Genomic DNA, 22301 nt, shown 5'->3' with positions numbered 1-22301 from the left:
ATCCACTGTTGTTAAGTGATGTTGAGTCGGTTCCGAATCATAGCGATCCTGTATAGGGTTTCCGAGAAGTGGCTGGTGGGTTTGAACCACTGACCTTGTGGCTAGCAGTCCAGTGCTTATCCTGTAGTGTCACACCAGGAGATCCACTAGCATATGTAAGTGGAATCCAGTGTGTCCCGCATCTCATTACTCATAACTGAATGTAGTTGAAAGGTCTCTGCATTAGGAGCTAACCCCAAGGCTCCATAAGTAACTAAGGCTTGCTGACCTGCCAGGCATCCCGCCAAAGGCTTTACAAGTGCTGGCCTGGGTCTGTACTGTTGTCACCTCTAGTTTACAGAGACAGAGGACTGTCACAGGAATGAGTGACTACAATGGAGATACCATTATTGTCTCCTTTTACAGATGAAGAAACTGAGATCCACAGAAGTCAGAGTAATATTTCCCAGGAGTCCTGGGGTGGCACTGTGGGCTAATGCGTCAGTCAGACTATAAAGTCATTTGAACTGCAAGGTTGGTGATTCAAGCTTACCAGTTGCTTCTTGGAAACTCTATACAAGGTTACTATGGGTTGGAATCGACTCAACAGCACTTAACAACAAAAATAGCTAATAGGAGTCCTGGTATGGCTCTGTGGGTTAATGTGTCAGAATGCAAAGCCGTTTGAACTGCAAGGTCAGCAGTTCAAGTTCACCAGCTGCTCCTCAGAAATCCTATACAGGGTCACTATAGGTCGAAATCGACTCAACAGCACTTAACAACAACAACAACAACAATAGGTAATAAGCAACAAAGCCAGAGAATCAAATATGGGCAGTCTGGCTCTCAAAGCCAGTAACAACTGTGTGATGGTTAAGGTTTTGTGTCAACTTGGCTGGACCTGGCTTCTCAGCCTCTCAGTTAAGACGTAGTAAGGCCCCCAGGATGGGATCTATTATAATGTAACAACCCCGCCTCCATGTGAACTGAAGTGGTCAGCCCTGATCTGATGTGGTTATTCTAGGGGTGGAAAATCCTCACAGCTATGATATTAATGAGATCGGAGGTCATCTCTAGGATTAGGTTGGATCTTGAGTCCATCTCTTTGAGATATAAAAGGAGACAGAAGTAAGCAGAGAAAGAGGGACCCACTACCAACAAGAAAGGAGTGGAGTGCATTTTCTGGACCAGAGGTCCCTGAACTGTGAAACTCCTGTTTGTCGTTAAAGTCGGTTCCCACTCACAGTGACTCTGTCTAGGGTTTGCATGGCTGTCAATCTTTGTGGGAGCAGAAAGCCTCATCTTTCTCCTGAGGAGCAGCTGCTGGGCTTGAACCTCTGACATTGTGAAGCTCCTAGATACAGGGAAAGATTGATACCCAGACACATGGGGATCTCCAGGGCATGCCGCCCCTAGAGATGCAGAAATGAGACAAGAACTTTTTCCCAGAGCCGAGGGAGAGAGAAAGCCTCCTCTAAAGCCGGCACTCTGAATTTGGACTTCAGCCTCCTAAACTGTGACGGAATGCTTTCTGTTTGTTAAAACCACCCCCTTGTGGGATTTCTGTTTTAGCAACACAAGAGGACTAAGATACCCTGCACCAAAGCAGCGGTTTGACGCCAAGAGCAGGGAAGGGCTGGAGACGACAAAGCAGACTCCACCAAGCTCCCCACACAGTGCCACCTTCTGTACAACAGAGTCCACAGTCCACATCTCCTGGTCCTGGTCCTCCCCGGGTGACATCCTCTCTCTGACAGTCTGCGCCAGGGGAAAACAGTATGAAGGTGACTATGAAGGCTCACGCATCTTCAGTCCTTTTTCTCCTTCCCACGTGCCTAGCTGCTTGGGGCGATGGCCCTGTGAACAACTTCTCACCAATGGAAGGAGTTCAGCAGGGCGAATGTATGTTACTTTAGCTCACCCTGACCATCTCTCCCCTTTCCTTGAGGATGGAAGCAACCCCACTACACTCCCACGCAGGAGGTCCATGCCTCTGCAGATGGTGGCAGAGTGCTAAGCCCAGCTTTGATCAGCAGGGCTGTTACAGGAAGAACATACAAGTTCCGTCCTATATGAGCCAGTGTCTTTCTGGCCCTAAGTGGCAGGGGACCACTTAGAAGGTGATGACAGCAGCCAGCTATGTCCCACTCTCTCTCCCACCTAGAGGCAGAAAGGGTCCCCATCACCAGCAGATCCAAGTGCTAACGTACTGTCCCTGAGCCACCCCTCTGGGAGAAGACGATCTGTGGCTACTTGGTGTCCCAGGAGCTGCATTTTGACATCTCAAACTCTATCCCTACAGCCTGCCACTCATTCAATTAACCCAACAGTCCTGAAAGCTAAAAAGGTTCTCCATTTCTTGTGTTTCTAGTCTCTGTGTCTCAACTTAAGCTTTACACATTTCACTCAATGTCGGATCACCTATAAGGGTCACTATGAGATGGAACTGACTCGACACTTAACAACAACAATTATGTGCCAGACACTATGCTAAGTTTCAGGGTGCCAAATGCTCAAGACTGAGCTCTTACTGCAGAGTAGCCCCCAGACTTCCAGGGGCAGGTTGTATCTGAAAGCAAGACAGTTGATTCTAACGACTCTCACATAATTCCAACTTTCTGTGCTGTAAGAGGAGAGGAGGTTACATTTGACTCTGCATGGTGAGCCTAAGAGGGCTTCAGAGAAGATGGGCTATGTGAGCACGGAAGGAAGAAAGGATCCTTTCAACAGAAACCTGGGTGAAGGCAAAGGTTAGGGCTGGGAGAGCATGGGGTGGTGCAGAGAAGAGGAGTGCAGATACAAATCCAGGACATTCTCTGATGACCCTGCCAGAGTGAATTCGGGGCCAGAGTGATGAGGAACATGGGCTTTGGAGCAGAACACTCTGCAGCTTAGAGTCCTGCTTTGCCGCTCGGCAGGATTGTGGGTTTCCGAGCCAGTCTCTGAAGTCAAGGTCTGGGCAGGTCATCTGACTTCCCTGTGCCTCCCTCAGGTTTCTCCTCTGTAAAATGGAAAGAATGTACCTACTCCTCATTTACCAACATGGCTAGGTTCTAAAGACCAGGTCATTATGGGGGAAAGGAGACTGACCACATCAGATCACAAGCGGGGGACAACTACATCATTGCACAACTGCCAAGCCCCTGAGAAGCATGGCCCAGCCGTGCTGACACATCAGCTTAACCACTGCAGCCAGCCTTTCTCTCGCCTAGCACCTCCAGCTTTGCTACTGCTAGACATATGTCGTTCATGGGCAAAAATAATTGGATGGATTTTTTATTATTGTCACAAATGCGAAATGTCAGGTCATGAAACTCAGTAAGTGAAAAGTAGGTATAATAATGCTTACCTCATTGGGTGCTTGTAAAGACTGAAAGGGCACAATCGGATACCATTCCTAATAACCTCGTCAGTCTCGTTTCCTCCTTCTAGAAAACAGGAACTTGCAGGGGTTCAAGGGACAGGCCAACCCCTGCCGAGGTGCTGGCCCACAAGTCTCTCCACAATTGGGTATTTCTGAGGTTGGATTTCCAGTATGCAAAGTCCAGCAGGAAGTGCATCCAGCCATGGCTGGAAGAGCAGGATGGTGAGTTCCATGGCATTTCCAGGCTCTGGCTGAAAGCCTCAGGTCACCATGGAAAAATTCTGATGACCTCTGGAGCCATGCAAGGTCATCCCGGTGTCTACCTCAGCAGAGGCACTGGGTGGGGGCGGGGGCTGGGCCTGTAGCTTTCCAGGGGCAGTGGCCATGCAACTCCAGCCTGCTGTTGACCATCAGGAATGAAGGGACAGCTCTTCTCTTCTCTCCCAAGAAGCCAGAAAACCAAATGAGTATTTAACTGGAGGGTCTCACCTTGAAATGTTAGAAACTAATTCCTTAGTGTTGGAAACACTGAGCTGACCACAACAACCCTGTTCATGCAGCTTCCAGACCAGCAGTTCACGACTTCTGACTGAAGGGTACTTTGCAAGCAACATTTATATAACCCCTACTAGCAATCTCTCCCTGAAAATTCTCAGGACTTTGTTGAAGAAAGAGGAAAAAAAAAAACCCACAGACTATTTCTGCCCAGAGCTAAGACCAAAGGCCTCTAAACACCTCAGAAAACGTTTCTATCTTTGGGCATCTCTGGGGACTAGGCAAGCAATTTCTCTCCATTATTTCAAGTCACTTTTAGTGGTCCTCTACCCCCACCAAGGAGTCCTGCTGTGGCACTATGGGTTAATGCACTGGACTGCAAAGCCATTTGAACTGCAAGGTCGGCAGTTCAAGCTCACTAGCAGCTCCTTGGAAACCCTATACAGGGTCGCTATGAGTCAGAACCGACTCAACGGCACATAACAACAACACCACCAAACACTCTCTTTAAGCCAACCTTTGTATCACGTTCTCTATGAGCCAGATACTGTTTGAAGCACTTTACACAGACCATCTCATGTGATCCTCGGGATACCCCATGGGGCTTTATAGAGGGGGAAACTGAGGTACAGAGAAGTTAAGGAACTTGCACAAGGTCAGAGCCCGGTGGGAGTTGGACCCAGGCAGACGATTCAGGGTTGGTGCTGGTACCTTTCACTCTAGGCTGCCTGGCACCTGGCCACAGGCTCTCAGGGCCTGGATTCCCTGCGTCATAGGTCACTTCCTCAGGCAAAAGCCATCATCACTCTCCCTGAGCACATACGGCTCTGCAGAAGTCAGAACCCAGCCAGGGTATCCCAAGAGGGCCCAGCGCTGGGCATGTACCAGAGCCAGACTCGAGGACCAAGTCTCCCATCCTCCTCGCCCACCTGGAATGACAGCCCCAAAACTGAGCTGGCAGTGCGACCTGCAGACAGTCCGTCTCCACACTGATTCGGTGCTAAGTTAGGCCCAGTCATTGTCTCACAAGGAGCAAACCAACTCTTGTCTACAACCCACCTGGTTCTCTCTCACCTAGCCAGGGCTACTGGTAACTGGAAATTGTCAAATGAAGGTTTGCTCTGATTCCAGAATCTCATTCCCGGCTGGAGCACACACGCGCACATGCACACTCTCCAGCCTCAGGTGCAAGAGGTGGCTGAGTGAAGTACCAAACAGAGAAGAGGACAGCTGTGTGGCCCAGACACACAGATGCAAACATCAGCCAGGTGTTCTCGGGACCCCAGAGGCAGCCCACTAAACTTCCTCGAGCACCTGTACCAGCCTCTTTTCCCAGCCTGCAGGGACGTGTCAGAGACTAATGAGATGACCTTGCATTAGCCCCATCACAAAACTCTTGGGAAGTGTGCCTCGGGCTGGGTCTGACTTAGTTCAGGCTGCATCGGACAAGCGTTGTCAGACAGGCTGGGCCACCAGCAGTGCTGGCAGCACCGTGGCCGGCTCACTGCTGCTCTGCAGGCTCAGGCCACCCCATCCCGGCCTCTGAGTCAGCCACAGTCAGCCACATGCCTGGACTGGACAGCAGGTGGCAGAAAGGAGAGATGCTGCCTGCTTCTGATTAGCTCCTTCTTGCCAGGGGCATTTAGAAATCCAGTTAAAGAGCCCTCCTCCCCCAGGAAGCCCTCCCAGCCCTGAAGAGCTACTATTCACCGCCAGCAATGACCATTTGCTGTCTAGCCTGGGGCTGTGTCATAAAGTACCAGGTATTAAGCATTTGCTATGTGCCAAGTGCAGTGTCAAGGGCTTCACATAAAGTGTTTGACTTAATCCTCAAGCTAACTCTATAACATGGATGTGGATTTGACACACTTTACCACTGAGAAAACAGCAGCTTGGGCAGGTCAGCTACTACAGTGTAGGGAATTATTTGGATTCCTGGTGTGGTTCTGTAGGATCAGCACTGGACTTCGAACCACAGAGCAACAGCTCAAACCTACCAGCTGCTCCTCGGAAACCCCATACAGGGTTGCTGTGAGTTGGAACCAACTCAATGGCACATAACAACAGTGTTAGTCTTTGTAACTCCCACCAAATCACTCTTTTACAAGAAGGATTTGGGAAAAGATACTGACAGGATGCTATGATTCAGTTGTGACTGTAAAAACTTGGAACTCTAACATGGGTCATCTCAGAAGCAGAGCCAGGAATGGAGCGGATCCTTTGGACCCTGAGATCCCTACACACTGAACCTCCTTGACCCAGGGACAGAAAGCTATGACACCGGAGGAGTGACAAAGAGAGAAGCAGGAGCAGACCCAAGAACCAGAACGTGAGATGCGGCCGTGTACTTCCAGCCCACGGAGCAAGTAAAGCTGAGTGACTGTAGGCAGGAGACTTGCAGAGTGGGGTGCCTCCAGACTGAGGCGTATGGTGGAGTAGTGTGCCCTGTGAGCATTTATCAGCAGCCCTAAAGGAGCTTTGGAACACTGGCCAGGCTGAGAGAGGCCATCCTGACTGGAAGAAGTGTGCCCTGAACACTTGTGAGCCTGCACTGTAACCTGTTACTGAGTCCCAGAGCTGTGAGTGTGCTGTCTGAGTTCTCTGTGGTCGCTGCAGTGACTCATCACAGCTGGCTGAGGACAGAGGGCTGGCTGGTGTCATTTCTGTCTGGAGATACGATATGTGTCCTGCTTCTCTGCATGGAGCTGCAGTCTCACACCAGATGACAAGCTCTGTCCTGGCACCAGAGAAAACATTCGCCCTTTCTTCTACCCAAGTCCTTGGCTTATCATTGAACACCAGGTAACTGTAGCACAAGTAGCCTTCATTAAGCCAGGTGTGGCATTAACCAATTGACCATATGACCATGAATCCCTGTGTATGTTGTGCAGTATCTTATGCCAAAAAGTCCCAGCTTACGCTATCACGAAATTATCAGGAAAACTTTCCTGAAAGGTTTATCCTTCAGTGATAAAGAACCAAGGCTCTGAGGAAATGAAGTGTTGCTGGGCTTAATACTACCCAGGTGGCCTTGTGGGATGTTTCTGGCATTCCTTGGAAGCCTAGAGTCAGATGGGAGGCTCTGGGGAGACCCACCTGGCCGCACACAATGTGCCGGGGGAACCCCACGGGTCTCACCTTTGGTGGCGTAGGCCTCCGCAATCATCCGCAGCCTGTAAGGGGGGATGGCTGTCAGCGGCAGATCATCGAGGCCCACCCGGGCATAGATGTTGAGTGCTTCTTTATAATCTCCTTCCACATAATTCAGCTTGGCCATGATCACATTGGATTCTTGTAGGAATTCTGACTAGAAGGAAAAGGAGAGAAAAGAACCATTTTCCTATACGACTCTCAGGCAGGGCACAGCCATCTGAGGTTGCACAACCCCCCAGTTCTGCCCTCCCCACACCAGCATGTGGACAAATGTGCATAGCAGCTGTACTCAGAAGAGCCTATGAGTGGAAACAAACCAAATGTCCATCCAGGGATGAATGGCTGAATCAAATGTGGTCTATTGCATACAATGGAATATCAGCCTTAACAAGAAATGAAGTACTGGTTCATGGTGCATCATGGATGAACCTCGAAGCCACCACAATAAGTAACCAGTCACAAAAGGCCACACAGTGTACGGTTCCATTGCTGTATGTCCTGTCAACTGCCATCGAATTGATTCTGACTCCTAGTGACCCCACAGGACAAAGAACCGCTCCTTAGGGTTTCTGAGACTGGAAATCTTTATGGGAGCAGACAGTCTCATGTTTTCTGATGGGTTTGAACCAGCGACCTTATAGTTAGCAGCCCAATGCTAAATCCACTGCCCCACCAGGGCTCCTTAGGACATGTTCAAAATAGACAAATCTATAGTCAGAATCAACTCAACGGCACTTAACAACAACAAACACATAGAGACAGAAAGCAGATTTGTGGTTGTCGGGGACTGGGGAAACTGGGGAGACAAAAGGTTTCTTTCAGAGTGATGAAATGGCTCTACAATTGCCTGTGGTTATAGCTGCACAACCCTGAATATACAGAGAACCATAAAATGCATCCTCTCAGTGAGGAACTGGATGGCAATTGAATTATATCTCAATACTGTTGTTAACAAAACAAAAGGCCTGCAGCGCTCCTCTGGCCCTGGGCTGGCCTGGGCTGGGCTGGGCTGGGCCAAGGACAGAAGGAAGGCTGCTTAAGTAAAACATACAAACACCCACCCAAAAGAAAGGAAGCTGCTGACTGACGGCTCTGGATGCTGCCCACTGTCCTACCGGTGCCCTACAAGACTGTAGCCCAAGTAACCCACAAAGGAGAGAGGCCTTTATAAATCAGTGCCAATATCAGAAATTGCTTTCTTTCCAGGGAAGGATTTTTCTTGGAGCCAGTCCAGTCTGTGAAGCTAAAGTTACTGAGCCTTAGTCCCCTCCCCCAAAGTTCAGCTTGTTAAACTGAGCCCTGATCCTCTTCCCCAAGGCCAACCCTGTTAAGTTGAGGGTACTAAGCCCTGGCCTCCTCCCTGAAGGCCTAGCCTCTTAAGCTGACATTATTGGGCCCTGGTCCACTCCCTAGAAGGCCCATGTTAAGCTGAGATGACTGAACCCTGGTCCCCTTCTCCAGAGACCCAGGCTGTACTAGCCTGCTGTCAGCTCTCCTTCCTCTCCAACCAGGAGATGTCTACTTCCCCAGCCCACCCCTACCGGCCGCAGACTCTGCCCTTCTCCCTTCCTCAGCTGAGTAAAGAAGAGCCACCTAGTCATCTATATAAGGAAACAGATTCATCACCCTCGCCCGGGCCTGCTCCTTGGAACTTGAGCTATTCAAGGTTACATTTTGCAGCTTCCAGCAACAAGCATGCTGCTGAACTCATTTCCAATCTACAGTTTGGACAGAGGTGGGGAACGGGAGAAGAGACCCACCAGACACAGTGAAGCAGCTGTTTTAGCCAAGGTGAGGGGCACCCAGGCGTTTTGTGAAACGAAACAGGCTACAGGATGATAACATGGACAAAGAGGTCGAAGGAAGCCAAAGGTTTTACAAAGAAATGCAGAAGTTTTCATCCACATGATCAAAGGTCAAACTGCCCAGAGGCCCAAGACCCAGGGACCCATGTAAGAAATTAGAATTCGATTTGGAAACAGAGAAATGAAAGTAGACTGAAGAAAAGAGAATTGGTGTAAAATTAGCACCCCCGGTAAGGTTCCCTGCCAGGCCTGGGGACAGGCCAGACTTGATGCTTAGAAAGCACTTCCTCAGAGGTTCTGCTGTATCTTCCGTCCTTCCCCAAAGCCCTCCAGCATCTGAGAACACTGAAGCGTCTGCTGGATGGACAACGAGCAGAGGCTTGAAGAAAGTGATTAGTCTACAGGCTCAGGATGAGGGCTCTGGGGCACCTGGCTGGGCAAGTCCAGCTGTGGAATCATGCCCCAGACGAGACTGCTTGGCCAAGGCCTCCAGGCTGCCGGCATCAACACAGCGCCTGACGCTGACTTGCCCGTGAGGACGATTTTCTGACAAGAATCAGAAACTAGGTCTCCTGAATCCTACTCTGGTCTGACCAGCATGGAGCTTTAGCGACTCCCAGCCAGGAGACACTTTTGGACCGAAAGTTAGCAAAAGAGGGCACATAGGAGACCTGGCGTGGTGCTGTGGGTTAAAGTGGTTAAAGTGCTGGACTGCAAGGTCAATTTGAACTGCAAGGTCGGCTGTTCAAGATCACCAGCCGCTCCTTGGAAACCATATATAGGGTCGCGATGAGTGAGAACCCACTTGACGGCACCTAACAACAACAATAGTACTTCCTAGTTGACAGTACAGTGCCTGGGTCTTAAAAGTTCCCAAGGGGCCATCCAAGGCCCAACAATTGGTCTCTATTTGCCTGGAGCAAAAGAGGAAGGAGAAGAGTCAGAGATAGAGATAGGAGGAGGAGCTGAATGGGGGAGGGGGGGGCTAATTACCTTCTCAAACAACTGCCTCCTTTGCCATGAGACCAGAAGGACTGGATGGTACATGTAGAAACTGCTGAACTGGTCTGTTCTGTTGTTCATAGTCTCAACAACAAGAATTTTTTTTTTTTTTTTTAATTTAAAAAAGAAAAGAGGGCACATCACCTGTCTCATTAACTCGTGTGAGTGGGGCAGCATACCGAGGAAGAGCTGTGACTCTGGAAACTTCTTTATAAGAACCAGAAAGGGCCACAGGAGACTAATTCTCTAGGCAGAACCAGTAACAAAACAATGAATGCCATGGAATCAGCGTTGGACAGTTCTACAAGCTCTTCCCACATTGGAGCCTCACAGCAATGCTCACAGATGAAAAACCAGAAACTCAGAGAGGTAAAGAAACTTCCCAAGGCCACACAGCTTAGAAGTCCAAAACTGGGACTGAGATTCAGCACTGTTGACTTTAAATTCAATGTTCTTACTGCTGCAATGGGTTAGGGAGGATGGGAAACAAAACGGGGAGAGAAATTAAATGGACCAGCATCTGGAGGTCATTTGTCAGGAGGAAGCTAGCTGGGTTAGAAGTGGGAAAGAAACGAGCCAGATGCCAGGCCTGGAGCACTGGCTCTTCAGTCTTCCTCATTTCACAGTCAGATGTGCACACCCCCAGCAGACACTGAGGCGGGCTGTCTGTCACTGGGAGCTGTGGTCCACATGCCTATTGTACCTCTGCCCTCTGTAGCCGATCACAGCCACTAGTGGTTCAGAACAACTGATAAGGAGAAAGCTGTTCCCTAACTTTGACCAGAAGTCTGGTGTGGCGCTGTGAGAGAAAGGGAAGGGATAAAGGGAGAAGGCTTGGTGTTTAAAGCCCCAAGAGCAGCCCTACAGCCCTGAAAAGCTGAGATCCCTGAACTGTTAAAAGCGATACTGTTGAGCTGACTCTCGGGGGTCTGGAGCCTGTCCAGTGGAGACAGACAGACACAGAGCCCATTATGAAAGGGGGCTTCTGTCGGCTGACAGACACTAACTGATATCATCGAGTCTGACTCATGGTTACCCAGGATTTCACATGGCACAGAGAGTTTGCTCTCAGTTACTGACCTAATGGTTGGTGGTTTGAACCCACCAAGCAGCACCAGGTAAACTGCCTGGATTGATCTACTTCTGCTGAGTTTACAGCCAGGAAAACCTTTTACTTTATGTCACATGTTAGACACAAATATTAACTTCTTCAAATATTGCAACAGGGCCAGGGAAGTGAGCAGATGACAAAGAGGAAGGGGATCTCAAAACGAAAGCTCACATCTGGCAGCACGTGGGTCCTGGGAGGGTCCAAGCTCACCCCTCAAAGAGCCCACGTCATTCAAACCTACAGAAACAGTCCCAGAGAGAGAAGTACCCTCCCCAGAGTCACCCGGCAAAGCGGGAGCTGGTACTAGTCTCCAATACCCAGGGAAACACAGCATCTCTTGGGGAAAGATTCACAAACAACCAAGAGCTAGCTTCTGAGAGTTCTCAGACAGGGAGACAAGAACACTCATCAAGGTTATAAGGACAGAAGTCAAGAGGTCAAAAGTTCATCCAAGAATGGCTAAAATAGCAAGTTTTTATTGTATACGAGGGGCTTCAAAAAAATGTGAGCACAAATGGAAATAAAAGACTATGGAATGTTTCCAAGAAGCCCCTTGACATATTTCGTCACAATAGTATTTTTTACAATTGTAAAGGTAGAAGTTTTGTAACAAAATCGGGGGAGTAGTTAATCTTACAGTCCAGAAACAGAGGACCCTAGGACCATCAAGGGAGACGAGCACAAGTGGAATGTGGGACCTTATCCAGAGAAGCAGTAACACCAGAGATGGTGGCAGAGATGAGGACATGGAGAGAGAGAGAGCAGCTGAGGACTCTAGACTCATGGAAAGAGAGGGACTGGGTGCTGGCGGCCAGGAGGCAGGCTTGCAGAATGTGCCCTTTGGTGGTGTAAATTATTATATATGCCTGAGTATTTAAAAGAAAAGAGCTAAAATGAATATACAGAAATACTGTTAACTGATAGTACATGAAGGGGATTATAATCATTGTAATGAAACAAAGTATATGCTTCGCTGAATGTAAAACTAATGATCTGCCCTGTAAACTTTCACTCAAGTCACAATAAAAATTAAAATAAAATATTATTTTAAATAATAATATTTTTTTTAAAGTCCACTAAAGACTACTCCTTCTCTGAAGGAGATAGATACACATGAGGGAAACGTCCTGAGAAGATGACCAAGACGAGCTGGCTGCAATCAGCGATGTGAACTGAGTGACCTTGGGGCTGGAGAAGTGACCATCAGAGTCATTTGGGCAGTGAAGCTAAGGAAGAAAGCAAGATGGGGTCTACAAGAGACTAGAGAGCACGGAAGAGAAACACAGGGGACTGCAGAAGGTTCCCAGGTCACATGCATTAGGGTCACGTTCAGGACTTCTGCCCAGGGTCCCTCCCAGTACAGACACCCACACACAGCTCTGGGCCAGAGCCACATGCGTGAGGCAGGAAACTGTGTGTTAAGTGACACTTATCTCTTTGCCACAGTGGGGCAACTGTCAGGTTGAGCTCTGAGCCACAGACCTCGAGCACCTGGCCAAGATTAGGGTCATTTTTCAGGAAGAATGTGTCACTGATGAAACACTCATCAGAGAACTCCTGTTGACCTGAACCCCCTCCCCATCCAGATGGTCATTCAGTGAGTTGGTCTGACAGATGAGCTATGCAGAGGACAGACAGCCTCAAGCGCTCCCAGCTGGCCCTTGGGTATCCTTCCACGCTCTAACAGGAAGGCGGATGGTAACCATGCACTCGCCACCAAAGGAGGTACCAGCATCGTCTCCTCTCCACCGTGTCTCCTTCACCCTTGAGGCTCATGGTACCTTGAGGTTCCCTCGGTCCAGGGCGGCAGTCAGATGCTTTCGGACCTCGGTCAGCTGGGGCCTGGGGCCTCGGGGGCTGGTCCCCTGCCTCAGGGGGTGTTCCTTCAGGTACTGCTCCAGCTTCGACTCCCCGAGGAGGAGTTCTGCCATGTCATCTACAAACACAAAGAGAGAAGCTAAACTGGAGCGAGGGTGGTCCCCAAAGACCTCAGGCCCACAACACCCTAATGCTCCAGACCCCAGCAAGGCCCTTCTGGAACTTCAGAATCTTAGATAGGGTCCAAGCAGGCACCATCTTACATGAATTCCATTCGTTAGCAAAGAATGTTCTGGCGTACACACTCCAGAAGGCGTGGGCTCAGATACTCATTCCTGTCACCAGCTTATTGCCACTGGAGTGATGGATACAGATTAACACAGAGAGAGCTCACGTTGAGTAAAGGAAAAAAGACGTTGTCTGATGATATAGTCAATGTGACTTTTATAAAATACACACAAAATCTAACACTAAGCATTTTCTAAGAGTGGGCTTTTGTAAGTTGCATGCTCTTCTACGTGGAGGAGATGGGTTACTAGAATGTATGGACAGAATGTTTCTATCACAGCCACTTGCCATTCAGTCGACTCTGGCCCACACTGATCCCCTGGGTGTCAGAGTAGAACTATGTTCTGTAATGTTATCTCATGGCTGATTTTTCAGAAGTAGATCACCAGGCCTTTCTTCTGCTGTACCCCTGGGTGGATTCGAGCCTCTGACCTTTCAGTTTACAGCCAAGTACGTTAACTATTTGCACCTCCAGGGCCTCTGTTTCTAAGGACACTAATATCTGAGAATGTTAACATGTGTTTACTCCTAAAGGTGTACTGTTTTACAACATAACTTGCTGGTGTCTGTGTTGGTTTGTTAATGAGGAAAAGCAGCTCACTCTTGGGTGGGCTCATTGGAATCCACATGCACAGACTGCTCGGAATAAACCCGGAACAATTCCTGCATCAAGCACGATCTACTTTGTGATAGAAAAGCCGTTTTAAATGGGCTCAAGCCCTCGTAATAGTTAACTCTGGGCTGCAGGAGAGGGGACCTCAGTTGGGACTAGAATTTTAACTTTATCTTCAACAAACTGGTCTTAGAAAGGAGAGTAAATTTAACTATAGACTAAAATTAACTTGAAAAATCATCAGTAAGACCCACACACAAAGATTCTGGGTGGTAAAAGGTCACCAGAGGAGGCTGGAATCAGAAGCAAGAGAAAGCCTTTTAAAGTTGCGGAACCTCCCGCTAGGCACAAAGGGATCAGACCATTGTGAGCACTGAATGCTTTTCAGAAGAGACTGCCAGGACTTTCTTCCCAGTCTGGAAGCTCCTCTGCTAAAACCCATTCAGTGTCACAGCTGCACACAAGTCTGCACTGACCCCAGGTCTCTCACACAGAAGGTGAGAATTCTACCTCCAAACCACCACTGTCCCCCGTCTGAGAACTCCTGTTGTTGTTATTGGTCAGTGCCGTTGAGTCAGTTCCGACTCATTGCAAACCTGCATAAGGTTTCCAAGGAGCAGCTGATGGGTTTGAATTGCTGACCTTGTGGTTCGCAGTCCAGTGTCAACCCTACAGCATCACACCAGGAGTCCTCTGAGTACTGGGACACCTAAACTTATCTTCTAGAGCTGCAGCCTGCGGACCTGGGACGAACCAAGCAACATCAAACCAGGGCCGAGTTCAGTGACAAATGTCAAGAACTCTTCAGGTATCTGGGGCGGAAAAGCATCTACAGAGCAGGGAGAAAACCGGAAAGGGCGTGCAGCAGCCTTCTACACCAGGAGACGACGAGCAGATGTCCACAGAGCAGACACGATTGGTGCCCAAGTGCACCAGCAGCATGGGTCCTTCTTTATAAATGAAGAGATGATTTCTAGTAAGGGCTATGGGACGGAGGCCCAGTGCCCACCAAGTGCTAAGAGTGGGTACCAGGGTAATTTCCATAGGGAATACTGAATGTGCTGGTGGCTTCCAACTCATAGTAAAACCCTGTACAGCTTTCTGAGGAACGGCTCTGGTGAGTGTGAACCACTGACCTTGTAGTTAGCAGTCCAGTGCTTATCCTACAACGCCACACCAGGACCCCAGGACACTGAATACCTATGAGAATTATAGCTACAGAACAAGATGTAATTGTGGCAAACCTCACTTAAAACCCACAGTCGTCCAGTTGATTCCAACTCACAGGAACAAAGTAGAACTGTCCTATAAGGGTTCTTATGCTGACATCTTTATGCCATCATTTCTAAATCTTTGCCCCTGGGGAACGGCTGGTGGGTTTGAACTGTTGTTGACCTTCCAGTTACCAGCCCAGAGCCAAACCGTTGTACCATAAAGAGTCTATTATAGATTTCTTGTTGTTGTTAAGTGCCGTGGAGTCAGTTCTGACTCATAGCAACCCTGTATAGGGTTTCCAAGAAACAGCTAGTGGGTTTGAACTGCCGATATTGTGACTAGCAGCCCAGTACTTATCCTACAGCACCACACCAGGACTCCATAAGGCTATGACAATGATCAGAGGATAATCAGTTTATAAGACTACATCTAATTACACATAAAACACGATGGAGACAACCTAAATGTCCATCAGCAGAAGAATGGCTAAACACACTTTGGTGCATATACACAACGGAATACTACAAAAAGGTGAAGAGTGATGGTGAATCTGTGAAACTCTTCACAACATGGTTGAACCTGGAGGACATTATGCTAAGTGAAATTAGTCCATCGCAAAAGGATAAATATTGTATGAGACCAATGTTGTAAAAAGTAAAAAAAAAACAAAAAAACACCTTTTCCTGATAAAAGAAACAATCTATGATGTTTAGGGGTTAGACTTATTCATGGGCAGTATTTCATTCTGTTGTGTATAAGGTCACTATGAGTCGGTGCTGACTCGATAGCACCTAACAATAACAAAGAGTAAACCCATGTTGACATGTGTGACAGGCCGGGCAATATACAGCAAGAGGGAGGTTAGCACAGGAAAGACAAAGGTAGTGGAGAGACACAGGGAGGAATGCAATAGTTAAAGTGAACAGAGGTAAATACTGTTAACTACTGATGCATGGAGGAGATTGCAACCATTTAGCATAGTGGTGACGAATCGGGCTGCGAACCACAAGGTCAGCAGTTCGAAACTACCAGCTGTTCCGTGGGAGAAAGATGAGGTTTTCTGCTCCTGTAAAGATTTACACCACAGAAACCCTGTACAGGGTCACTATGAGTCGGAACAAACTCCATGGCACATAAATACAACAACCACAATGAAACAAAGTAAACTGATAGTCTGCTTTGTAAACCTTCACTCAATTCACAAAAAGTTGGGGGTAAAAAGAATATGTCTAACTATTTATCTTTATGTATACCTTATAAGAACATCTAGAATTATTATCTGTTAGTGCAAACAAAAGGAATTTCAGATGATAGGCTTCTCGGTAATTTTTTAATTCTCACCTTTGTAATTTGAATAATTTATAATAAGCAGAATTATTTTATACTACGAGTTTTATGGGGAAATTTTTTACTCTTCTTTCAAAATTGTTCATTTATAAGGCAGTGAGCAATAAGAGTACCAGCATAATTGGGGCTAATTTTTTAATGTTAAATTTCCATACACACAAGAACAATTTTAAAATATATAAGTCAAGAAAATTAATAAAATTTTTTTTTTTTTTTTTCCATGAAATGAAACCTCAGTTTGAACTGCATGACTTTGGCCAAATGCTTTCCCCTCAGCATTTAGTGGCAATTCTAAGTTCTCTCCACACATCTGATTAGAGAATTTGTCTCTGCTTTGACCCCAGGCTCCTGCAGCTGCCCCCCTGCTTCCTGACTTGGAGCCCACATCTGCACGTGGGTGCTCAGAGCAGAATCCCAGGCCAGACAGCAGAAAGGAGGGGAGACCAGGGCTGACCCCACCATAGAACAGGCCCCCTACTACCTGCTACATCTTTCTAGCTATGAGTCCAGGGACACACTGCCTACCCTCTCAAAGCATCCATTCACCCATCTCTATATGGAGACGTGCATCACCAGCACCCTCAAAAGGCTATGGACTGGGAACAAATCTTTACAGCGAGGACCATTCCCAGCCCTCCATACACAGGGTAGACCGGGATGGGCAACTTGGACATTGGCTACCCAAAATGGGGGGCTACAAAGGCAAGAAGTGACTGGCTTACAAGCTTTCAAGAGGGAACCTAGATCCAGAGGGCGTGGAGGAAGGTAGACTCTCCACTGAGTAGTATCCAATCTGTCTGGGCGGGGCAGATAAAATGGGGATAGGTCTCTTGTGGTACAACAGTGAATAATTGTTATCAAGACTGACTGTGAGGGTTGTAAATGTAAAGGTGGATGTTTTATAGCAAAAAGAAGGGAGTGATTGACTTTGCAGTCCAGGAGCAGAGGTCCATGGGTACCATCAAGGGCGAAGAGCAGAGTGCAGGACCCTACCCAGAGAAACAGTGACGCCAGAGATTGAGGTAGAGACGATGACATGGAAAGATGGAGCAGCTGGGGACTCTAGACCCAGAAAGGGAGAGGGGCTGTGTGCTGATGACCGGGGGGCAGGTTTGCAAGATATACCCTTTGGTTGGTTGTTGATGCATGGAGGGGACTGTAACCATGGCAATAAAACGATATACGATAGGATGAATGTAACGCTAATGTTCTCCCATGTAAACTATCACATAATTCACAACAAAACAAAAGGAAAAAAAAGACTATGGACTGGTTCTAATGAGTTCTGCAGTGGGGAAATGAGGTGGCCTGGAGTGACCACGCCTCTCTCCTGGGCTCACAGGATAAGTAGGACCGGGACTGACAGACAACAGAGAGAAGGACAAGTCAGGCTGAGGAACTGCATGTCATAAACAAAGGTGCAATGATGAGGACAGTCCACAGAGCAAAGAGGCCGTAAAGTCTGGCGGGGCTCCGTTATGCAGAGCACCTATGGCTCCCCATGGTGAGAAGAGGATGGAGTCCCCATGTTCTCCATACACACCTGCCCTCTTCCACTGGGCACACCACCATGACTTGGGGAGCAACTATCTTCAAGTCCTTCTGACCTCTCCCCCTACATGCCCCACCCCAGAAGCACCTTGATACTTAGCTAGGTATCACAACTGTCTACCCCTTCAAAGCTGTTGGAAAGAGATTTAGTTGTGAATCTCAGGCCAAGTCCAATGTTAGCAGAGTCAGAGCTCCCTAAAGGATGAGACAATTCGCTGGCTAAAGTCAAACCCATACCTGCTGCTGTCGAGTCAATTCCAGCTCTTAGCAACCCGACAGAATTTCCAAAGCTGTAAACCTTTACAGAAGCAGACTACCCTGGCTTTCCCCTGGGGAACAGCTAGAGGGTTCGAACCATTGTGCCCCCAGGGCTTCCAATCCAATGGCAGGCCAAGGCAATCCGACTATATCCTACAGGGTTAAGCCTGTCCCTGCCTGTAGCAGTCTGCTACTTGTCCCCAAATATTATTCTCCCCTTTGTACCTATGGCGTTAGATACACCACCAGCAACAGCACCACCATCACCACAAACTATCCGGCTATAGTGCTTAGCTTCCCTTGTGACTAACTGTACAGGGAAACATGGCTCCCAGTAGCCATGTGACTAAATGGTGACCAATAGGATGTGAGCAGATGGGTCAGGTGCACTTCAGGGGCATGCAGACAGGAAACAGACTTGTCCTCCAATTCTTCTTCACCTGACCCATCAATTAGAATATGGCTGCGCTGGTGGGCAGTGAAGCATCCACCTTGGACCATGAGGTAAAAGCCACCTAATAATAACATTGTGAATGTCAGAGCAACAAGACACAAGGAAATGACCCCAAACACCCAGGAGCTGCCACTGAACCTGGGACTACTTACGATCCATCATTACATGAGAGGGAAATAAGTCTCTACCTCGTGTTGGCTTTGCTGTTGTTGTGGGCCATGGAGCCAACGTCGACCCCCAGAGACCCAGCAGGACAGGGCCAACTGCCCACAGGGTCTCCTAGGCTGTAATCATCTCAGAAGCAGACTGTCACACCTTTATCCATGGAAAGGCTGGTGGGGGTCAAACCACTGACGTTTCAATGAACAGCCAAACACTTAACAAGCGTTATCACCAAAACCCAAGCGAAAGCCATCGCTGTCAAGTTGATTGCAACTTGTAACCCTGGAGGTCAGAGGAGAACTGCCTCATGGGGTTGCCAAGACTGTAAATCTGTAGAGAGGCACACCACCACATCTTCATCCCAGGCTGCCTTCAGTTTGCAGCTGAGCACTTTAGCCACTAGCGACACCGGGCTCCGTATTCTTACTGAAGTCACTGTTAGTCTGCCCTTGGTGACAGCCGCCTACAGCTCTGGTAGCGTAGTGGTTACGAATCGGGCTGTTAACGTCAAGGTCAGCAGCTTGAAACTACCAGCTGTTCCACAGGAGAAAGATGAGGCTTTCTGCTCCCGTAAAGATTGACAGCCTCGGAAACCATGTACAGGGTCGCTATCAGTCAGAACCTACTCCATAGCACACAACCCCCACCACCATCACCACAGTACCCCAACTAGATTTCACAAAAGGTCCTCAAGCTGTTATCTGAGAAGACCTGGTCAACGTCCATCTTTGCGGACCACAGAACCCAGTTGGGGGTTTACGTAGACCCCTCGGACCTTTGCGTCTCCGATTTCATTGGTTTGACATCACGGGCTTGCAAAGATGATTTACACAAAGGGTCTCAGAGCCAAAGAAAAGTGCTACATGCTAGAACAGTGAGAAAAAGGCACCTCGGGCCATACACATTCATTCCACATAGATTAAATAAATATAAAAGAAAAGAGATCAAAACACTAAAAACAGACTTTTGTTTTCAGCCAAGATAAAGTCTTAGAGACGGAATTTACCGTCCCATCTGAATCGACCACAAAACCCAGGCATTCTCAAGATAATGGATTTCAGACAACAACAGAACCACCACAAACCATGACCCCTGAGGAGCCGCCGCCTGCAACAGGAAAGCAAGCCCAGGTGAAGTCTGGCAGGGAGTCCAGGGAGACCCCGTGGCTACAGTTCACACAACAAGCCCCCACAAGGAGACAGTCGAACAGAGCATCCCACTCCTCAGCACATACATTCAGGTGAAGAAACAGCTCCAGGCTGGGAGAAGGAGGCTGTCAAGGCCCAGGAGAACACAGCTGGAAAGGGCCACAAAATCCAGTCTGCATCCCCTCGGCTGACAACATGTGGCTTCCACAAGTACTTGCTGGAGTGAATGGAGGAAAGGAGGGAGAGAGCACTTCCCGGGGTCCCACGATGTGCCAGGTGCCTTCCACCAGAATTCTGCCTCATGGAAGACTTCCACCTGAGGAGCTCTCCCTCCACTTGCTGGGCACACTAAGAAAGCCCGGCTGGGGGTGCCACGGCTGCAGGTGGGGCCGACAGGACTGCCCAGCGGGCTCAGGCACGTGGCTTTCCAGAATGGAGAAGCCCAGGCCAGACAACGGGGAGAAAAGAACTTTGGTTGTAGGCAGCCCTGGGCATGAATTTCCAGCTCCATCACAAATTCAGTTTGTGGCTCAAGGCAAGCTATGTGACCACTGAGCCTCAGCTTCCTCACCTGGCTACTGTGAGGATTAGAGATACTATGCATACTACCTTTCACACAGCACGTCCCGAATCAACGTTAACTATTATTACTGTTATCTTCATCCATCTAGGGTGGGGCCAGATTTGTTCCCAGAAGAAGGAGCCCTGCTGGCACACTGGTTAAGCACTTGACTGCTAACCAGAAGGTCAGTGGTTTGAACCTACCGGCCACTCCAAGGAAGAAAGGTGTGGCAGATGCTCACATATGATTTACATGCTCAGAAACCCACGGAGCAGTTCTACACTGGATCTCTGAGTCGGATCAGTTCAGTGGCACACCACACACACACACACACACATTTCCTGAAAGCTCTACGGCAGGAGGATATGCATGTTACACAGCGTTCACTAAATAACCCAGCCGGCCAGAGCTCTTACTGAGTACGCAGTGTTTCCATCATCGACACCAATCCCACTGCTGTACAGTCAGTTCTGACTCTCAGTGACCCTGTGGGACACAGATGCTGTCTTTACAGAAGCAGACTGCCACATCTTCTCCTTATTGGCTGGCAGCCGCGTGCTTTAGCCACTGCACCACTGCGGCTCCGCTTACACCATCCAGCTAGTCCTCAGAACACCACTAGGGAAGTGATCTGACAATATCACAATCACACAAAGGCCACAGAGAGCGTTCATCCTCAGCTGGGATTTGAACCCAAACTATCACCCTATGATGCGGTCTTTCTGGCACGCCAGGCACAAACCTCAGCTCCCAGAGCCGGGGGCCTGGCTTCCCTCCCAACCAGCTGGGTGTCAGCCGCTGGCCAAGCCACATGGCCTTCTGCCACCTGGGCTGGACAGTGGGTTTCTCATCCTCCTCCTGCCCCACCTATGAGGATTCTCAGGTGACCACAGGAGCTGTGGGGACCCAAAGGGGACCAGAGGAGCTGGGTCTGGTTTCGCCTTTCCCATGGGTGTTTTTCAGGGCTGAAGGGAGGCTGCAGGACCCAGCCCCCAGTGACTGGGGCTGATAAATGGGCCAGGGACTCTCACTGAGAACAGACGGGGAGCCCTGGTCCCCAGGTGTATCTCTAAACCAACAGCCCCTCCAAGTCCATGTCTCCTGTACTCTCTGAAGAGGAGGGGTTGTGACCCTTCCTCACGGTCCTCTCTCTGGCAGGCCACGTGGCTGCACACAGAGATCTGACCCGATGAGAAGAAACAAACTTCCGGCTTCTTCACTGTTCCAGGGAGGACTTGATACCCACACACAAAATCTCAGCAGCTCGGTTTATATGTCAACAGAGAAGCACTTCCTGCTGCAGTGGACAAACAAATCCCCATTCAAGTCAGAACAGCAGAGACAGCCAAGGTCCCCTCTCTCAGGTATCAGTACCACCTACCTCAGGGGATTTTTCAGCCCTTCCTTTACTGGGTTGTTTGTAAGTCACCATTAAGAATGGCTTCACTTGCCCTTTCCAGCCCTCTATAACTCCCATACAGTGACTGGGTGGGCCTATACAAGTGAGGTGTACGGAACCTGGGTCACCCTGGCTAGACCATGAGTCCCAGTGTCCTGTGGCTGAGCTCCATTTGGTGATCGAATGCAATTCGCTTCATTGTGTGTATGGTTACACCACTCCCTGCTAACTGAAAGATGGGCAGTTTGAACCCAGCAGTCAGTTGCTTCTCTAGAGAAAGATGTGACATCCTGCTTCTGTGACAAGCTACAGCCTGGGGACCCTCTGGGGCAGCTCTGCTCGGTCCTAGAGGGTCACTGGGGGCTGGAATCGACTCCACTCCATGGCAGTAGGTTTGGTTTCGACTGGGATGTGCACTGTCACTCCTGACTCTGTCAATGGAAGGAGCCATGGTGGCACAGTGGGTTAAGTGTTGGGCTGCTAACTACAAGGTCAACAGTTTAAATGCACCAGCCATTCTGCAGGAGAGAGATGAGGCAGTCTGCTCACATAAAGATTGGTTGTTGTTGCCTGCCAT

General features: G+C 48.8%; 1 protein-coding gene across 1 annotated transcript in view; it reads right to left on the bottom strand.

The window, feature by feature from the left end:
- The window catches only part of TTC7B (tetratricopeptide repeat domain 7B), a 345238-nt gene extending 330668 nt beyond the window's left edge, over positions 1-14570 (bottom strand). Inside the window, exons 1-3 of the mRNA XM_006839635.1 lie at positions 14462-14570; positions 12691-12845; positions 6977-7145 (exon numbers count right to left, since the gene is read on the bottom strand). Coding sequence (XP_006839698.1) covers positions 6977-7145; positions 12691-12845; positions 14462-14570 — 433 coding nt within the window. The remainder of the gene's footprint in view (positions 1-6976; positions 7146-12690; positions 12846-14461) is intronic.
- Positions 14571-22301: the final 7731 nt, after the last annotated feature.

This window comes from Chrysochloris asiatica, unplaced genomic scaffold (genome assembly GCF_000296735.1).
Source record: "Chrysochloris asiatica unplaced genomic scaffold, ChrAsi1.0 scaffold00025, whole genome shotgun sequence".
In the NCBI taxonomy this organism is placed as follows: Eukaryota; Metazoa; Chordata; class Mammalia; order Afrosoricida; family Chrysochloridae; genus Chrysochloris; species Chrysochloris asiatica.
This window is presented reverse-complemented; position numbering and strand designations above follow the sequence as displayed.